The sequence below is a fragment of the Bombyx mori genome, chromosome 26 (genome assembly GCF_030269925.1).
Source record: "Bombyx mori chromosome 26, ASM3026992v2".
Classification (NCBI taxonomy): domain Eukaryota; kingdom Metazoa; phylum Arthropoda; class Insecta; order Lepidoptera; family Bombycidae; genus Bombyx; species Bombyx mori.
Genome location: NC_085132.1, coordinates 11,304,973 through 11,324,910, shown reverse-complemented (window position 1 = coordinate 11,324,910; position 19,938 = coordinate 11,304,973). Strand labels below are relative to the sequence as shown.

At 38.0% G+C, this 19,938-nt stretch overlaps 1 protein-coding gene across 1 annotated transcript; it reads left to right on the top strand.

Moving 5' to 3' along the window:
• The first annotated feature begins 1,402 nt into the window (after window positions 1-1,402).
• Window positions 1,403-15,735, top strand: LOC101742342 (cytochrome P450 4V2). Its single transcript, XM_062676255.1, has 13 exons — window positions 1,403-1,481; window positions 1,998-2,068; window positions 2,822-2,979; window positions 7,626-7,715; window positions 8,948-9,058; window positions 9,675-9,860; window positions 10,054-10,253; window positions 10,713-10,776; window positions 11,894-12,080; window positions 13,946-14,100; window positions 14,707-14,732; window positions 14,774-14,936; window positions 15,549-15,735. Exons 3-13 carry the CDS (start codon window positions 2,835-2,837, stop codon window positions 15,704-15,706), a joined length of 1,485 nt encoding a protein of 494 aa, XP_062532239.1. The 5' UTR covers window positions 1,403-1,481; window positions 1,998-2,068; window positions 2,822-2,834; the 3' UTR covers window positions 15,707-15,735.
• The last annotated feature ends 4,203 nt before the right edge of the window (window positions 15,736-19,938 follow it).

Below are 19,938 nucleotides of genomic sequence, written 5' to 3'. Positions count from 1 at the left end.
GTTATATAGCCTATAGCCTTCTTCAATAAATGGGCTATCTAATACTGAAAAATTTTTCCAAATCGGATCAGTAGTTCCTGAGATTAGCGCGTTCAAACAAACAAACAAACTCTTCAGCTTTATAATATTAAGTATAAATTTACGACAGACCTTTGGTATGTGGATTAACGTCAGAGTTTAATATATTTTAGGGTTTCATCGCAAAAAGCGGCACGGGGATATATAATTGCACCAAATTGATCTTCGAGAAAATAACAGAGATCTGCCGAAAGTCAGGTAGTCGTTCGAGATGTGGTTTAACCGCTTTCGTGAAATTCTGAGACCAGTTAAATTACATTGCAAGCGTGTCAGGAAGGGCTGGCGGTGTGTGAATTACTAAAGTGCCGTGATGTTATCCGAAGAAGAAGAACATATTTGTAACATATTTCGGTAGGCAGCGGCTTGGCTCTGCCCCTGGCATTGCTGAAGTCCATAGGCGACGGTAGCCACTCACCATCAGGTGGGCCGTGTGCTCCTCTGCCTACTAGGGCAATAAAAAAATGCGTAGTTTGCTACTCACAGATGTATACCTAAGTAGCACGGTACGTACCATACAATGTGGACAGTAGAGCTAGTGTGGTAGTTGTTTATAAAAACCGGTAAATTAAGTAAAAGTCTCCTTTTTTATTTATTTTTTATTGCTTAGATGGCTTGGACGAGCTCACAGCCCACCTGGTGTTAACTGGTTACTGGACATTTAGAACGTAAATGCGCCATTCACCTTGAGATATAAGTTCTAAGGTCTCAGTATAGTTACAGCGGCTGCCCCGCCCTTCAAACCGAAATGCTTTTTTTTCCTACCTAAGCTTGAAGGCTATATCAGCGTAACCTTAACTAGTAGGTGAGCTCACGGGGCTCAAACCTGATGACGTTGCTAACACGAACCCTAGCAAGAGCCGTGCTTCGCAGAATCTACCACAGGATCGGAAACGCGACCCACTGAGAAGATCCGGCGAGAAACTCAGTGGGCTGTGTCTGTGGGTTAATTTACTCGTCGAGCCCTTCGTCTCAATCGACGGGTTCGACGAGGATGATGACCGGAAGAGAACGATGACCGGGCCGAAACGCATTACTGCTTCACGGCAGAAATAGGCAGGGTGGTGGTACCTACTCGCGGGTACTCAAAAGAGGTCCTACCACCAGTAAAAACTGTAGCTTTGAAACTTTCCTTCTGGTATAAAATCATACTTTATTGTATTGAATAACTTTAAAATCGAACTTGTAACATTTTTTCTTGACCGCGGAACCCTATAGTGGAGAAGGTCACACACTTCGTCCTTTTTTTACTTATTTACCAATTTTTATCCCCACTCACGTTTTCACGATACTTATTACCAGGTGTATGTGTTCGTAAAATCAATTCAAGTTCTGCTATTGAATTCGTGTGATCGAGGAAAATGTTTACTGATTAAATTCATGTCCTTGACATTGTATTCAGTGCAGTGAGTAATCTATACTTATAATATTATAAAGAGGAAAGATTTGTTTGCTTGTTTGTATTGAATAGGCTCCGAAACTACTGAACCGACTTGAGATATTCTTTCACTGTTTGGAAGCTACACTATTCCCGAGTGACATAGGCATAATCTTTTTTGAAAAAAATTTGAGAGCTTTACTAAAACTCCAAGAATGTAACCCAAGAGTTAAAAAAATTACCTAAAGTATTCTTTACATCGCTTGCCCTGCGAAAACAATTGACGATAGAATAAAATAATGTAAGTACTACGACTTTGTAGAACATATTGTTAATTAAAAAAAGTGTCGCAACAGCATATGTCTAACTATTGTAGTAAAGCCGCGATAAGTGTTCTTTTATTTAAAAAAATAAAACAACGTCAAATATCGTTGAAATTTTTATTAAGGACCCGAGCGGAGCCAGAGCGGGCCGCTAGTGTATTCTATGACTGTTACGAACTTAATTTCGACGTGCTGCACTATAATTTCCATTCTTTACACAGCTCGTGAGTCTGTCGCGGCTCTCTCAGGTGTGGCGATAGGATTATACATATTTTTGTCAACCACAAAAAAGGTAATAATTAGAAAATAATAGCTTAAAAAAACTAACAGAATACGCTTTTATCCTCCTCCTTGCGTCGTATTCCTCATTGCTGAGGGTCCTGACCACCCTTTTGTATCACCTTTCACGCTTTTATAGACAATTAAATAATGAAAAAACCCTTCTACGCATATGTGTTCATAAAATATATATAACTACTGATACCATGCACCCCACGCTTTTGTTTATAATAAAATCATTTTTCCTTTGTCTATTTTTAATTCAAATTTATTTTCTAGTTTTTAGGTGGATTTTCTATGAAAGCGTATTTTGTTAGTTTTTTTAAACTATTATTTATTTTTCATTTTTTAGTTCAATTTCAATTTTTTCAAATTTTTTTTTTTCAAATTTTTTTTAATATTGAATTGTCATCGGTCGTTAATAGGCATACCAAATTTCGAATTACACCGACTTTTTGAAGAGGGTCAAAATCATGTTCAAAGATTCCGTTACATACTAACATACATACCTCTGAAGCTAATAAAAGCGTATTAAAAAGAAAGTCTAGTAGGGTCTGTCGCCTCTGAGCTGAAGAAGTCTGCATAATCGTATTCGATAAGTAAAGTTAAATGTCGCTCAATTACGACTCTATTGTGTGTGCATTCTTATACATTTTCAAGGTCGAGTCTGCTCACTAACACATTCCGCGAAATGTACTGACGTTCATGTTGTTCTTACGGAGGGTGAGCTCACTTGTGCTAATGCTATGCAATCTCTAAATTTCAGCTGAAGCCTCAACATGTTTATAGCGGTATACTTGTTCATAATTATTGTCTGCATCGTCTATTTCGAGAAATGTCTGAGACGTAATGCGAAATTTCCGGAACTGTCTAGAAGGCTACCTTTCATTGGACACGCGCACTTGTTTGTTGGAGACAGCGTTCGTGAGTATTCATTAGTATTCATTTACGCTTATAGAAGATCGTTGTGTAGTTGTATTTCAGTTTCTCGCTGGATCTCAGCTGGTTGCGATTCCGATCCGGTGGTAGATTCTGCGAAGCACTGCTCTTGCTAGGGCTAGTGTTAGCAAATTCTCTCAGGTTGAGCTCGTGAGCTGACCTATCCGTCCGTGCGTAGCTGGAATAGTCACCTTAGGCTATATAAAGGGGCTGGTAACCTTAGGGACTATTTTAAATAGCCCCTTAGGCTATCAGAGAATAGGTACGGAAAACCTAAATAGTTGTCTAAGTTGTAGTTTATACCACGTTTTAAGTCTGTGCCTAGCTTTAAATCTCGCAATAAATCAAAAGAGAACGGGGGTGACTTAAAATCAGCGTTGTTCGATGCTGGACGCATATGAACAGTGTTAACTGAACCACCTTCTTTTGCCTTTTTTTTTAATTTATTTATTTATTTAATAAGATGCACCAACAAAGTGATCATCAATACAAAACATTGTACAATTGACAAAAGGCCACGGTAGATGGTGAGTGGTTACCGTCGGCCATGGACTTCAGCAATGCCATGGGCAGAGCCAAGCCACTGTCTATCCTGTGAGAAGGGCAATACATAATTTTATTATAATACCTAGGCGGCACTGAAAATTTCGGGAATTAACGAAGTGACACAACATTACTATTTAAAAATGTATTTATTGCTTTTCGAAGTATTCTCCGCGAAATTTGACACATTTTTCCATACGATGGAACCAATCATTGAAGCAACCATTCCATTCGGAAGTTGGGGTCTCCAAAATGGCCGTTTTGTAGGCGTCCACAGCTTCTTCAGATGATGAAAATCTCTGTCCACGCAATTTATTCTTTTTTTTAGGGAAAGTATAGAAATCATTAGGGCTTAGGTCGGGGCTGTACGGCGGATGGTCTAATAATTCTATATTTTCTTGCTCTAAAAACTCTTTTGTGCTGTGCGCGGTGTGAGAACTCGCATTGTCGTGATGGAGGATGATGCGGCGGTTGCAGTTCTCTTTACGGAGTTCAGAAACGACCTGTGGCAAACAAATGCTAGCATACCATTCTGCATTAACCATTCTTTGTCCCTCAAGAGGAATAGTCGTAACATGGCCGGTTTTGGAGACAAACGTGGCCACCATTTTTTTTGCAACACTCCGTGAACGAACAATTTTTGTTGGCTTTAACTCATTTTCGAACACCCAAACTCGTGACTGGTTTTTTGTTTCGGGTTCGTACGCGTATATCCAGGATTCGTCACCTGATACAATTTTGTATACAGCATTTGAGGATCCTGCGTGGAATCTTTCGAGAGTTCTGACGCACCAAGTAACGCGAGCCGCTTTTTGCTCTTCACAGAGCGAATGCGGTATCCATCGGGAAAACAACTTTTTTACACCTAATTGTTCATGCAAGATTATTTGTATTTGACTCATGCCAATGTCTAAAGTTGCCTGAATTTCGCGGTATGTCACATGTCGATCTTCCTCAATCAGCTTACGCGCATCATCAACGTTTTCTTGGGTGACTGCAGTTTTTGGACGACCTTGACGGGGATCATCACTGAGCTTGACACGTCCACGTTGAAACTCAGCAAACCAGCGATAAATTGTGGTTTTGGATGGGGCTTCATCACCAAATGCAGAAATAATCCGGTCAACACACTGTTTTTGTGTTAAACCACTTCGAAAGTTATAATAAATCATCGCTCTTGAATTTTCTCGAGTCAATTCCATTTTCTCAACGACTAAACAAGTTTGACAAAACCTCGTGACAAGACCGAGAATCTTTTTTAAATAAATAAATGGTATTCGATTTTTAAAACCAAGGAGTTTTCAATTAAAAAGATTTTAATATGACAGGAACAGTGGAAATATTCCATTCCCGATACTTTTAGTGCAGCCCTCGTAGCACGCGCGAAGCCTAGAGCTCTTGTCTGTTCCCCATATGTCAAAATAAGCACTGACGATGAACCGCCTTGAATAAACTGTAATTTTAGATTTACTGTTCAAGGTCATTACCCGGTTTTTTAACACGAATATGACTTGATCCACGAGTCGATTGGGAGGAAAATAAAGCTATTCCGTCAGACCGAGAGCATATTGTATAGGCGTGTCGGAGCAGAATTTGTGTTTACACTCAAAGTCTTCCTTTATTTTTACTGGTTATAGGACCTCTTGTTAGTCCGTGCGGGTAGGTATCACTACCTTGTCTATCTCTGCCGTGAAGCAGTAATGCGTTTCGAGTTGAAAAGTGGGGCAGCCGTTATAACTATACTGAGACCTTAGAACTTATATCTCAAGGTGGGTGGCGCATTTACGTCGTAGATGTCTTTGGGCTCCAGTAACCACTTAACACAAGGTAGGCTGTAAGCTCGTCCACACATCTAAGCAATAAAAAAGCTTCCTTCTCAAAATAAATGAGAAATAATAGTAAATGAAGTTGTGAACGTGCAGAGAGAATGTCATAATGTTCACACCAGAAACGTGTTGTTTGCATAAAATAACTTCGGCTGTAGGTATATGATAAGGCTTGCAAACAGTCATTGTGTTATTGCGTATAGGTTAGCCGGTCAGGAAAAAACATGATAAGATATCAGGCCGGGCGGTAAGAGGTGCAGCTCCAGACACGATCGTTATGCTCATTAACAATTTCATTTTGTTATAGATTTTGTTTCTTCGAGTGCATACATTAATACTGAGACGAGTGAAGGAGCTAATGACCCACCTGAGCCAAGTGGACACCAGGATCCATAGACATCAGTGTAAAAAACCCACCTTAGGGTATTTATTATTTGTTTATATAAAAAAAGTACTGCTACTACTTAGTTACCTCTAAAAGTAAATGTTTGTGATGTGCATTTAACATTGAAAATAGCTTAAACTATTTAATTTCTGGCCTGATGCATGTGACAATAATGGCGTACATAACATTGGCAATTCATCGGCTCGAAGATGGAATACAATAATTAAAGAAAAAAAGAATACCTAATGAAAACATACTTTGAAATTCTTTAACAAGTAATACAGTAATAATTGTTGGAAATTCGACTATAATTATTTGGAATTGTAAGTTTGTACACTATTAAGATTGTATTTTATACTTCTATAATCACAAATTTCGCCAAGACTACACTATAAAAATGTTATCAAAAACAAACAATTTTTAATCTCAATTTGATAACAGACGTCAAGGACAAAAGCTTGACAATAAATAGTATACATGCGTGTGTGCGTCAAATACATGGTATGTAGTGTGTGTAATGTTTTCTTTATTGATTTAATGTATCTTTTATGCATTATTTAAAAAAAATATTAGCATTGTGCACTTCTTCTCTATATTCTCTATAAGTGTGGAAAGTTTCATACTCCTCCGTCCGCGCAATTTTCGTAAAAAGGGATACAAAGTTTTTGCTTCACGTATTAATATGTAGATGTCTAACAAATTTCATGTCATATCAAAGAGAAAAGAAGAATTGTCAATATAATATCAAGTAACAACAAGTCAGTTATACACGTAAAACAACAAATGATGGGTGAGGTGAGTCTCAGTTCTAACTCTTGTAGACTCGCCCGGCTGGCTGTCCGCCCTTCTAACTGTAATGCTGGAACTGGAATGAATTACTGCTTCATGGTAAAAATAGGCAGAGTGACATTACCTATTCGTGGAGGTTCACAAAACGCCACCCATCACCACTAAATACGCAAATTCTAATATTAGAGGATTTGACTTTTATTCTTATAAACTTGAGCGGCTACAAAATTTCTGCATAAGATTCATATTTGGTTTACGGAAATATGATCATGTATCTGAATTTCGCACTAAACTCAAGTGGTTACCAATTCGCCTTCGCCGCAATACTCATGTCCTTTCATTACTATACTGTACTCTCTTTAACCCCCATGCCCCCATATATCTCAAAGAACGTTTCGAGTTCCTACGTGATACACATAATTTTTCCCTGAGATCATCGGATAGCCTGAGACTGAAAATGCCGGCGCATTCATCATCATTCTTTGATCATTCATTCACCGTCCAGGCGGTTCGATTGTGGAATGCTCTACCGGATGCAGTGAGAAGTGCTCAAACTTTAAACTGTTTTAAAAGAATGGTGAAGGAACACTACTTATCTTCTTAGTGCTGTTTGTTTGCATCATCATTTATTATTTCCATACTGTTGATGTATTATGTGTATGTAAGTATATTAGTATGTATTGTATGTAAGTATATTGGTATATAATAATAAGTATATATTTCATATTATATGTAACCGGTATATATTTTGTTTATTGTATGTATATATTTTCTATAATGTATTATCTATAGTACACCGCAACATACCTGCTATATTTTTTTATATTTTCCAGAATTTCTATAAATTAAACGGTTGTCTGGAAGAGATCGCTTTTAGCGATAAGACCGCCTATTGTACAAATTTATCTGTTTTTTGATTGTTTTTTTGAATGTAAATTGTGTTTTGGTGTGCAATAAAGTGTATTCTCTCTCTCTCTCTCTCTCTCTCTCTCTCTCTCTCTCTCTCTCTCTTATATGTCTTCCTTTCTTAATTCACTCGGTATATAATAAGGCTCTGAATAAAATAAATAAATAAATAAACCTTGCAGATCTGTGGAAAATAGCTCAGCGGATATCAAGGGAGAGTCTTCAGAATGGCGGACTGGTCACCATTTCTTTTGGACCGAAGAAAGTTTATGGTAAACGAATTTTGTTATTAATTTTCACAAGCAACGCGTCGTATCTTGGCGTCGTAATGTTACGACATTCGTAGTCGTACAAGTCGTCGTGGCCTAAAGGATAAGACGTCCGGTGCATTCGTATGTAGCGATGCACCGGTGTTCGAATCCCGCAGGCGGGTACCAATTTTTTTAATGAAATACGTACTTAACAAATGTTCACGATTGACTTCCACGGTGAAGGAAAAACATCGTGTAATAAAAATCAATCCCGCAAAATTATAATTTTTTTTTAATTATTATTAAGGTGGTCTGTGAGCTCGTCCACCCATATAAGCAATAAAAAAAAAATTCACATAAATTTTATACGTGACGTCAATGAAACAAAAAATTATGCCAGCGAAATGTATATTTGTTGCCAACGAAACACATACACGTACTTAATTATGAACAAACTGACCTGGCCAATATGCAAATAGCAAACTGTTGACGTAAATGCTAATTTGTTTTTTACACGAAGAAAAAAAATAATGTTTCCTGGAAATATTATCGACAACAATGAAATGTGTTATTAATTAGTGCTTCGTGCCAGCACAGATTCGTGTGTTTTGATTACTTGATAAGTTTTTGCCATTTATGCATTTGCCATTTATATAACTAGCTGTACCCGTCCGCTTCGCTGGGCATTTAAATTATTATTTCTCACCCCCACAAAGATTCTCATCATTAACACCCCCGCAACTGGTGTAGGGAGTCCAACCCTCATATAAATATTAGCCTATCCATTAAGTACATGTATTTTCTACATGGATATCAAATTTCAAGTCAATCAAATGCATGGTTCAGTAGTTATAACGGAACATCCGTTAAAACCACTGTAGATTTATATATTAGTATAGATGTGTTATTTTATTTACATCAAAATAAAGTTTAGCCCAGTAAAACTATAGCACAAACTGAGTTGCTCTATAAAGAGAAACAAAAATGAAAGCTATTGCTACCACTTAAACAGTTTTTTCGAGAAAGTTAAAAAACTCGCACTAAGCACACTGATCCCGAGAACTTCGCATGAAAACAAATTTATTTATTGCCAATGCCGGTGGACAACTTTCCGGCCCATCGGATGGTGGATGGTTACCGTTGCTCATTGACGTGAGCAAGCCGCTGCCTACCAGTAACATACCTTTCTTGAATTTATTTGGTTCTTGAATTTCTGGCTATCGTAAGTGTCACGTCGTGTCATGTTTTTACAGCTGTGACTGATCCAGAGGATATCAACACCGTGGCTAATTTGTCTATGGAAAAAAGTTACATCTATGGCTTCTCGAGGCCTTGGTTGGGTGACGGTCTGTTCACTGCAGATGGTAAGCTAAATTGTGTCGAAAACATTTGTAGTTTTGAATAATTAAACCAGAAATAACTAAAACTGATCGTCAAAGAATGGAGGCTGAGGCTAGTAAAGAAATGTATTGATTCAAATTAAAATATTAACGAACCTAAACATTCCAGCTTTGACTAAGGTAATTTTCATTTGAATAATAAAATATTTAAGAATTTGTACAGCTCCCCGTCAGTCGGTCCGATTAACTGATGCAATAAATATAAGTAGAAATTGACTTATCGGTCTCCGTGAGGTCGTCGCGTCCCCTTGACTATTGAGGCAGGGGTGATGAAGTACAGGATTGAGAGTAGCAGGCTTGGTTGTGTGGGTTAGACCGACTTTTCTCTTCTTTTCTTCTCTTCTTCTATCTTCTGGCTTCTCTCCTCCATACATTTTTTATTCTTACTTACTTGGCGTAGGGGATACCGTGACCAATCATTGGTATTGGTAAGGGGAGGATCTTGAATATTAATAGTGTGTTTTGGCATGTGAGTTCATGTTTAGTGTCAATAATAAAGGAGAATATCATAGCTTGAGTCCGGAAAAACTTTCAACACATTTTTTTTGAAGTAATGCCTAAACTAAACAATCATTCGTAGTTCTGACATGGAGAAACAACAGAAGACTTCTGAATCAAGCCTTTAAACACACCATTTTGGATGGCTTTGTTGACGTTTTCAATAATCAAGCCAGGAGTCTGGTGGATGAACTTGCAGCAGAAGCAGACCTTGAAAAAATTTATATATTAAATAAGCTTTCGTTGCATTCTTTACGTTTGGTGTTTAGTAAGTATCATCATATCATATCCGTTTGTAGTAATCTGAAAAACTGTAAATTTTGGTGGAAGGCATTATTTTACTCACTACATTTAGAGAAACAGAATTTACAGTCAGTTTTGGGTAATTAGCTAGATAATCAAAACATATTTAAATGTTTAATTAATTTAAGTGGATTAACCACTTAAACTTAAAATTCCAGAAACAATACTCGGAGTATCCGATCAAGAAGTAACTCCTGAAAAATTCAACAGTTATTTGGAGACAAATAATATCCTGCATAATATCTTCACAAAGAGGTTTCAGAAGTTCTGGCTGCATTCCGACATCGTCTTCAACAGGACAAAGTTGAAGATCGAACAGGATTATGCTGTGGCTGTGCTTCATGGGGTTAATGCCATGGTGCGCATTTTACAACATTATCCCAGACATGCGAGCTGTATAGGTCGTCCCATCTCGGCTAATCCCGTCGCTAAGCAGTTTGAAAGATGGGTGAGCCGTTTACGACACAATAGAGATCCAAGTTGGTTTCTCTATGGGTTCTCGAAACATCGAATGTGCCGTGAGTTGGATTATAGTGGTCCAGAGGCCTTTCCAGTTTAATCAGGACGGGTGAGCGAGTACAATGGCTTAGCCAGCCTGTAGAGATGAGATTTTTTTTCTGCCCGAGCGATGTTTGGGTTAGGTTGCATGGCGAAGTCTTTGCGGAATTCGAAGAGTTACCGCGGTCCTATCAAAGCCTTATTGAAATATAGATACTATACGTTTACGGCTGTTCAACTGAAATAGTTTCAATGGTAGTGTATCATCACCGTCAGGATGCTGTGGGGTAATCGAAATAAAATGTATTAATGTTAATAGGTGCTGAAGAACAGAAAAGAAATAAGAAGATTGAATTTGGAAAATGGGACGCAGGATTATTCGGGTGACTACGACTAATTGAATTTATCTAATTATTTAATGTCCGCAAATATATAGACCTTGACGGTTCCGTTACAACTTCGTATGCTGGTGGGGTGCTAATCTTGAATACTTACACGAGATATTAATTTGTTTTCTATTCTTAAACCGGAATTATATAAAAAAAACTAATAACAATAAGCAAAAGATCCACAGAAGGCTTGACTGTAGATATCTGCTACGAAAAAGGCTAGTAAACGAATTCAACGTGAGCCTGATGATAAACGGTACCAGAGTCCATTGAGTCCACCATTAATTAAACTGAGAGCCGCCAATAGGTACTACCACCGCGCTTCTTTCAGTTGTGAAGCGGCTATACATTTCTGTTTGAAGAGTGGGACAGCCGTTATACATAATATTGTTACGCGCTGGGGCTCGGGATAAATAAAATTCTACCGAATTACAAATTAAAAACTGTATTCAACACTATAACACTTAAAACACTTCACAAACACTTTAAAACTCTCAATTCGTTTCTTTCGCTTCGCTTCAGGTGATCCGTTCGCTGTTTCGCTTCGAGTAGTTTCGATTACTAACTGACTGCGTGCCATCTCTGCAACGCTTTTATAGCCGATACCACATCCCTAGAATTATCGAGAATATTCCACACATCTCTAGTTTTGTTTCCGCTATCTGACAATAGATGGCGTTGTACTTATCGAGCGCTCTAGGTACTACTAGATCCTTTGATATTCGTTCGACTATTCGGCGATAGATGGCGTTATTCTTACCGGCGTAACAATATAATTTGAGGCTCTAAACTCATTGCACGTGGTGACTTAAAGAGAGCTACGAATGCCTATATCAGCTAATTCTAGATCAGGAATGAAGAAAAAAGTAGTCGAGGAAGAAGAAACATTGAGGAAAAGGAAAAAGTATGGTTAGATTGTGGCCACAGCTAACAGACAGTGGTATAAGTAGTATGGTAGTAACATACATCGAAGTGATTAGGGTTACCAGGAACTCAGTGATTCTTGACTAGGAGCTTATAAGCAATTGCGGTTCTCAACCGAGTACCTACAGACCGATTCTACTAAGTAGTGTTATGGTAATATATTTTAATAGTGCTTTTATCGTTGCAGGAGAACAAAAGCCCTTCATAGATCTGCTAATAGAAATAGCAGAGGAAAAAGGGCTTTCAGATATGGAGGTAATACACGAGCTCGCCACGTTCATAGCGGCCGGCCACGACACAGTGCCATACACGCTTCTCTATACGCTTATGTGTGTCGGGTCGCATCCTCCGGTGCAACAACGAATTTATGAGGAGTAGGTATTGTTGGAACTGGAAATAGATCGTTATCAACTTAAAATAAAAGTTATACATATATAGCATTAAAAACGTTTGCAACTTTCGGCTCTATGTACGTTACATACGATGTAATTTACCTATTCACACGATCTACCAGTGCTCATGGCGCTTGCAACTCGCAATAAGGAAACACAATAGTTAATTTTTTTATACGCAATAGTTTACTGGTGGTAGGACCTCTTGTGAGTCCGCGCGGGTAGGTACCACCGCCCCACCTATTTCTGCCGTGAAGCAGTAATGCGTTTCGGTTTGAAAGGTGGGGTAGCCGTTGTAGTTATACTGAGACCTTAGAACTTATATCTCAAGGTGTGTGGCGCATTTACGTTGTAGATGTCTATGGGCTCCAGTAACCACTTAACACCAGGTGGGCTGTGAGCTCGTCCACACATCTAAGCAACAAAAAAAAAAAGTGAAAATCACGGTAAGAACTTGTAACTAAATAATAGTGGTTTTTTTTATTGCCCTTGTGGGCAGACGAGCATACGGCCCACTTGATGGTGAGTGGTTACCATTGCCCATGGACTTCAGCAATGCCAGGGGCAGAGCCAAGCCGTTGCCTACCGCTTAATACTCTTCACAAGCCTCGTTTGAAGAAGCATATGTCATAGCGCTCGGAAAACACTGCGTGTAAAACGTAGGTACTCGTGTCTGATCGTTAGATATTTTGAAAACCCAAACCTGTTACGTATGGTCAATGCGACAGAACAGAATTTGGCTAGAAACAGAAGAGCACACAGAAGAGCTGGAAGAAGACTTCTTAATTGCAATTTCTACGTTACAGGGACAGTCGCTCTGCAATACAAAACTGGTGATAGGACCTATTGTGAGTCCGCACGGGTAGGTAGCACCACCCTGCCTATTTCTGCCGTGAAGCAGTAATGCGTTTCGGTTTGAAAGGTGGGGCAGCCGTTGTAACTATACTGAGACCTTGGTGGGTGGCGCATTTACGTTGTATATGTCTATGGGCTCCAGTAACTACTTAACACCAAGTGGGCTGTGAGCTCGTCCACCCTTCTAAGCAATAAAAAAAAGAATACAAATGAGATTTCAACTTCATGTCTCAAAGGGTGTCTCAAAACTCATCGCGGAACAGTAGGAGGAGCTATATTCTAACAACGTGTATGTAAGAAGACTTCGCTGCCCATTATAAACCACTCACTTCTAATTTCAAATGTGTTGGAATAGCTGATTTTTTTAAAGGGATTTTATGACCTAGTAAGTAAGACCTTTAGGTCAGGACTTATTTTAATATAAATTTTTATTTTTATGGAAAATGATAATATGAAGTGAAACGAAATGAAGTTGATTAATCGAAATGAGATGAGATGATATGAGATGAAATATAATCTTAGTAAAATGGTGGTCATCTACTGAGACTTTTTCAGTGGACTTTTTGGAGGATCCCGAGAAGCTACGTCCAGCGGCTTTGTTTCATTTTCCCACATTTGTGAACTTTCTCAGATATTAAACAGTTAATAAAACCACCGTTATTACACATTTGAACCTGATGAAACACTAAATAGGCAAAATAAAACAAATCACAGAACTGCACTCCTCGCCTTCCCGCCAAAAAGTCCTGGAATAGCAGACCTTATTAAATCAGCATGCATGGTTAATCGCAGTGGCTTCGACACTAATGTTCCACATATGCATGACATAGCCTGTTCTTTAAGTCTCCTCATCAGCTGTTTTCTTGTCAATCCTTCATCGTAGGAGACACTGGTGAAATCCAATTGATGGTCGTCATAGTTGGTACACAACCAAACCGCCCTATATTTTAGAGCATTAAACAAACTTGGTCAATGCAGTTATTGTATTCTAGGCTACAGCAGGTGCTAGGTTCTGATGACGTCACGAAACAGAACCTCTCGAGCTTGGTATACTTGGAGGCGACGATTAAGGAGACCATGAGGCTTTATCCAATCGCTCCAGTGGTGTCACGGGTCACCGATTGCGATGTTAAACTTAGTAAATATTGTTTTTTATTATTTCATTGCATAGACAGTTGGACAAACTCACAGCCCACCTGGTGTTAAGTGGTTACTGGAGCCCATAGACATCTACAACGTAAATGCGCCACCCACCTTGAGATACGAGTTCTAAGGTCTCCGTATAGTTACAACGGCTGCCCCACCCTTCAAACCGAAACGCATTACTGCTTCACGGCAGATATAGGTGGGGTGGTGGTACCCACCCGCGCGTCCTACCACCACTTATGCGCTAGAATGAATCATTGAAATATGAAGAATTTAAATGATAAACTGTTCATCAAAAAGAGAATCCAATCTCCTCGACCTACTTCTGCTACTTCCTCATCAACTGCGCGCTTCTCAACTCCTATTAAGTGTTGAAGGAAGGGTGTGCAAGCTAATTTGGATTGGTACCATTGGATGATTACATATCTTCATCATACTTAACATCAAATTTAAGACTTATATGGTTTTCTCATGGATACCATTATCAGAAATGGACTAAATTGAAATGGGACCACACGGGAAGCGTCAGCTTTCTAATAAAAAAATAATCATCAAAATCGATTCACTCAGTCAAAAGTTATGAGGTAACAAACATAAAAAAATACAGTTGAATTGAGAACCTTCTCCCTTTTTGTAGTCGGTTAAAAATATTGATTTCCATTTTTAATTCACAGGAAATTCTACAATACCATCAGGGGCCAGTGTCGCTCTGTCTCCACCACCACCCTGTGTGGGGCTCCGACGTGGAGCACTTCAAACCTGAACGATGGTTGGATCCGACCACGCTACCTGAAAATGCTTTTGCTGGCTTCAGTACGGGAAAAAGAAATTGCATAGGTAGGTCATGAATATTAAATGAAGATTAGTGTAAGCTCACTCCAGTCTAGTAAAAAAGACGTGTGGTGTCGTGGGACACCGGATAAGAACGAAGTTCCTTATTATAAAAATATTAATTTTAAGTTCTATTCGAGGTATAAAGAAAATAATTATTCGGGTATACATTTTTTATTTTGGATTTTTTTATTGATAAAAATAAAAATAATCGCAAGGATCAACCACTCCGCAGTGCAATGGAGCAGCCTCGCCCTGCGGGAACCGCCTGAATGATCACGGTATCCCTCTACGCCAGATGAGTATGATTTAGCAAGAGAAATACGAGAACGTCTATCAACTGTGTAACATCTCGTCACCGCGATTCAGGAATTGTTGAATGTACGTGCTGCGACATCTGTTGATAACAAACTAAATAGACAAAAATCTTACGTTACGGACGTTTTTTCCCGGTTAGGGTACCCCTCCGCATCGTTTCATAAGGAACTTCGTTCCAAAACCGCCGAACATATCCAAAGTGTGTTGCTACTATTTTGGCGATGAAGCAACATTCTGTTCTATTTTTCATGTTTAAATGCGTTAAATGACATGGTTTTGTTTTTTCCCTTGTGCGTCCAGGTAAGACCTTCGCCATGATGTCTATGAAGACGACCCTCGCGCATCTGCTGCGCCAGTACCGGGTGACCGCTGATATCACCAGGATGGAAGCCAAATTAGATATCATACTTAAGCCCGCATTCAACCACTGGATTAGTCTGGAATGGAGAGATAAATAAAATTATAAATACATTATTTTTGGATTTCAGCGAGATTATAATTTCAAACTGCAAGTAGTAAAACCTATCTTGACATGTTTTTATATGAAATACGCTTTGCAGTATGCTGACAATATTGAAATAACGTATTAAATAAATAATAGTTTAAAAAAACTAACAAAATACGTTTTTATAGAAAATCCAATTAAAAAATAGAAAATAAATTTGAATTAAAAATAGTGTAAGAAAAAATGATTTTATTGTAAAAAAGCGTGGGGTGCTTTTCAGGATATTATCAAAATAGCCCTTCTACTCATATCTGTTCATAAAATATATATAACTACTGATACCATGCACCCCACGCTTTTTTTTACAATAAAATAATTAATTCTTACACTATTTTGAATTAAAATTTATTAAAATTTATTTTCTATTTTTTAGTTGGACTTTCTATAAAAACGTATTTTGTTAGTTTTTGAAACTATTACTTATGTTTCATTTTTTAGGTGAATTTTAATTTTTTTATTTTTTTTTAAATTATTGAATTGTCATCGGTCCTTAGTAAGTATACCAAATTTCGAGTTAATCCGACGTTTTGAAGGGGGTCAAAATCATGTTCAAAGATTCCTTTACAAACATATATACGTCTGAAGCTAATAAAAGAGTGCTAAAAATGAAAGATTTTCCGAAACTATTTTCGAGTCACCTGACCATGACTTGTTGTTGTTGTTGTTGTTGTTGTTAGGTGTCATTAGGCCTTGTCTGAAATGCTCATAGTAAATATACAAATTGTTAATATGTAGGCATCTGTATGTTGTACTTGAAAGTCCAAAATTTTAAAACGAAGACGCGGAAGATGATACTGGACCGTAAAAGTAGTCTCGATAATGTAAAACTTAATTTTGAAGTGTGAAATTGCATCATTCTAAGTTTGCACCTTACCACCACGCAACAAAGTAGGTTCTACATTATACATATAATTATGTTAATACAAAACAAGTGTCATAATGAAACCAGTCAAATGCGCCTTACGGTCAGCTGTTCTTTACTATGAATTCGAACATGAACAAATTATAATGCTAGATAGTAACCCACTGCCTTAGTAGTCGGAGAGCTGGGAATGCATTTAGTCACGTTGTGTGTCCGGTGACAGTAGCTTATAATAAATAATAAATAAATAAATATTTACTAACAGTCACGCCACGTTAACTGGTCCCGTGATAAGTTCGTAAAGAACTTGTGTTACAGGTACCAGATAACGGAAATAAATGTAAGATTTTTATTATACACATACACATATTTAATATACATCCATAACCCTGGAAAAGAGATTTATATTTATCATAGAATTATCTTCCCTTGGCGGGATTCGAACCCGCGACCTTGTGTAGTGATCATGTCACTTACCACTACACCAGACGGCCGTTATAGTGATGTGAAGATCACAATTTGAAACCGTCTGTTTAACTGATGATTTTAAAAATTTAACGAATACGAACACATTCTCCCAGCCTTACGGTAATCATCAGTAACGCCAGAGCCGCCGTCGGGCTGTTGACTGCAGGGAACAAAATTTTTAGATTGGCAGGTTTCAACAATCGTGTTAAGCTTTCATTGCGGAGTCTGATGGTACGTTCCAAAAATGATCTCTAGAAACGGATTGTGGTTGAGTTTTGCTAGAATAGAAGGTGCTGGTGGAGTTACTGCGATGACGGACTTGTCTTAAATATTCTCATAATCAGAGTACTCCAATGAGCAGCCAAGAACATTGATTCTACTACCACTACGTAAAGAGTGTAGATTTCTGAGTGCAGATACGGACTGACATCATTAGTGTTTCACACAATCAATCAATCAATCACAATCATGGTGTCCGATAGAAAAACACACTTTGCTTAAACGAATTAAATCTTATCTGCTATGGCTGATATTCAACTAAGGCCCGCTTCATTCCCGTCGCGTGATGACTATGCCGGAGTTCAAATCCATTCGGTAGGAGAATTTAAAATAAAGATGATCAATTAATTAGTAATACTAGTGTTCCCGCAGTAGTCGAAATCCGACTATAATTAATTAAAATTATAAGTTTGGACATTATTATGGTTCTATTGTCAAAAACTATTATATTTCTATAGTCACATATTTCGCCAAGACTACACTATAGATAAATACTCGTAATATTAAAGATAAATAATATTAACCTATTCTCAATTTGACTACAGACTTTAAGCAATAACAAAAGTTTGACAATAAACAAAGAGTATATGTGTGTGTGTCAAATACATGGTAGTGTGTGTAATGTCTTCTTTATTGATTTAATGTACCTTTTATGTATTATTTAAAAAAAATATTAGCATTGTGCACTTCTTCTCTATATTCTCTATAAGTGTGGAAAATTTCATACTCCTCCGTTTGCGCAATTTTCGTAAAAAGGGATACGAAGTTTTTGCTTCACGTATTAATATATAGATAACAATATTATAATAATAGTAACATAGATAATTTCGTAGTAACTAGCGATGGGGAATTATGGACATTCATTTCAGGATTGATAAGAACCATTTTTTTGTTACGAATCTGTTATACTGACGGTACGCTAGAGCGCGCAGCCGCTATATGAATCAATTGGGACTTCAACTGCGGGTCTCAAGGTGGGTAGCGCCATTTACGTTGTGTTGTCTATGAGACCCAGCGATTATTGAATGCCCAGTGAGTTTTTTACGAACGTTGCTAACAACATTTCCAGCTCTTGGACAAAGTCCACACTAATTGCAATTCAAGTCACTACAGCTCGCATCCGTTTTGCACCGATATCTTTCACTGTTGACCGCGCCAGGAATGAAAAACACAATAAAATACCGCGGCGTTACGTAAGGACATGTATGGACTGTGTCCATCACTTTCTTTTATATAACGATCGCTTGAACAGCACTATTTCTATTCTGAAAGAGATCGTTACTGTCAAGGTTAGACATAATGGTTGCATCGATTTAACCTGAAGTCTTTGTCTGTCTGACTTTACGAGGTCTTGGAACTCAATTCTGGGTCAACGATGTTTTAGCTGTTTTGAATTTCCACGAATTATCGTATTTGGAAGAAAAAGTACATCGAATAAAACGCTTGTTTCAGATAAATAAGATACAGTCTGCGTATAGATGCGATAACTAGTATAAACTAGCAAATCTGATATGTTTTAACTGAATACTCTAACTATTGAATTAGTTATAAAAGTGATGTGTCTGTCTGCCCTATAAGGAGTAAGAGTCGCGATGATACGCGCCCATCCACTGACCCGATTCGTAAACTTTCGTCTTCCAACGTTTTGTTGTGACGGTCACGTGCGGAATTATAAACGTATAATAATTAATGAAATTATATTAATGACGATGCGAATCCGGGTTTGAGTGATGCTTTAATAGGAAGCCGCTATCGGCAGGTGTATCCTGATACTGAGCTGCCAGGGTTTCTCTTATATCAGGATTTCTATACATCCAGGTTTCAACACTAAGTATAATGTGGTGTGGTCTGGTCACGATGGATTAGAAGAGAGTAAATAATACGTCCATTCAGTTTGAAGGTTCAGTTTATTGTGTAAAAGATGTATTTAGTAACAAGACAGTAAGACAGTAGTGCTGAAAAAGCACTTTAAATAAGGCTGTATACATACTTGAATGTTTACACACTACAATAATTTCACAGAAAATTTTACCTTCCACATTAGCATAAAAAGGCGGCGTACATGACAGAAGTTAATGAGTCCGCAGCCGAATCTTAAATAGAATTAAATTTCTTTATCTAAAGTAAATCGAAAAAAACACATTTATTAGACCGAGCGTGAATGCATTTATTGATCGTAATTTGATGTTTAGTGAACCCGCAATTCCAATTGCAATCGGCTGACTGAATGAACTCTAGACTAGTTCCCCCGGTTCAGTTGACTGGTCGTAATTTTCTGCCGTGAAGCAGTAATGCGTTTCGGTTTGTAGGGTTCCGGTAGCCAGTGTAACTATACTGAGACCTTAGAACTTTATCTCAAGGCGGGTGGCGCATTTACGTTGTAGATGTCTATGGGCTCCAGTAACCACTTAATGCCAGGTGGGCTGTGAGATCGTCCAGCCATCTAAGCAAAAATTTTTTTTATTACAAATCGCTTTGTTTGTATAATATGCTTTCCTAGGTTTACCAACTCTTGTTCATGTAGTAGTTTTTGAGGACGGCTGTAAATGTAACTGGCACTCTTCATTGCAAACTAA

Coding starts and splice junctions, on each gene's coding strand:
- LOC101742342 (XM_062676255.1), top strand. CDS start 2,835: ATGTTTATAGCGGTATACTTGTTCATAATTATTGTCTGCATCGTCTAT. Junction 10,777..11,893: donor TGGGACGCAGGATTATTCGG/GTGACTACGACT, acceptor TTATCGTTGCAG/GAGAACAAAAGCCCTTCATA. Junction 12,081..13,945: donor CAACAACGAATTTATGAGGA/GTAGGTATTGTT, acceptor ATTGTATTCTAG/GCTACAGCAGGTGCTAGGTT.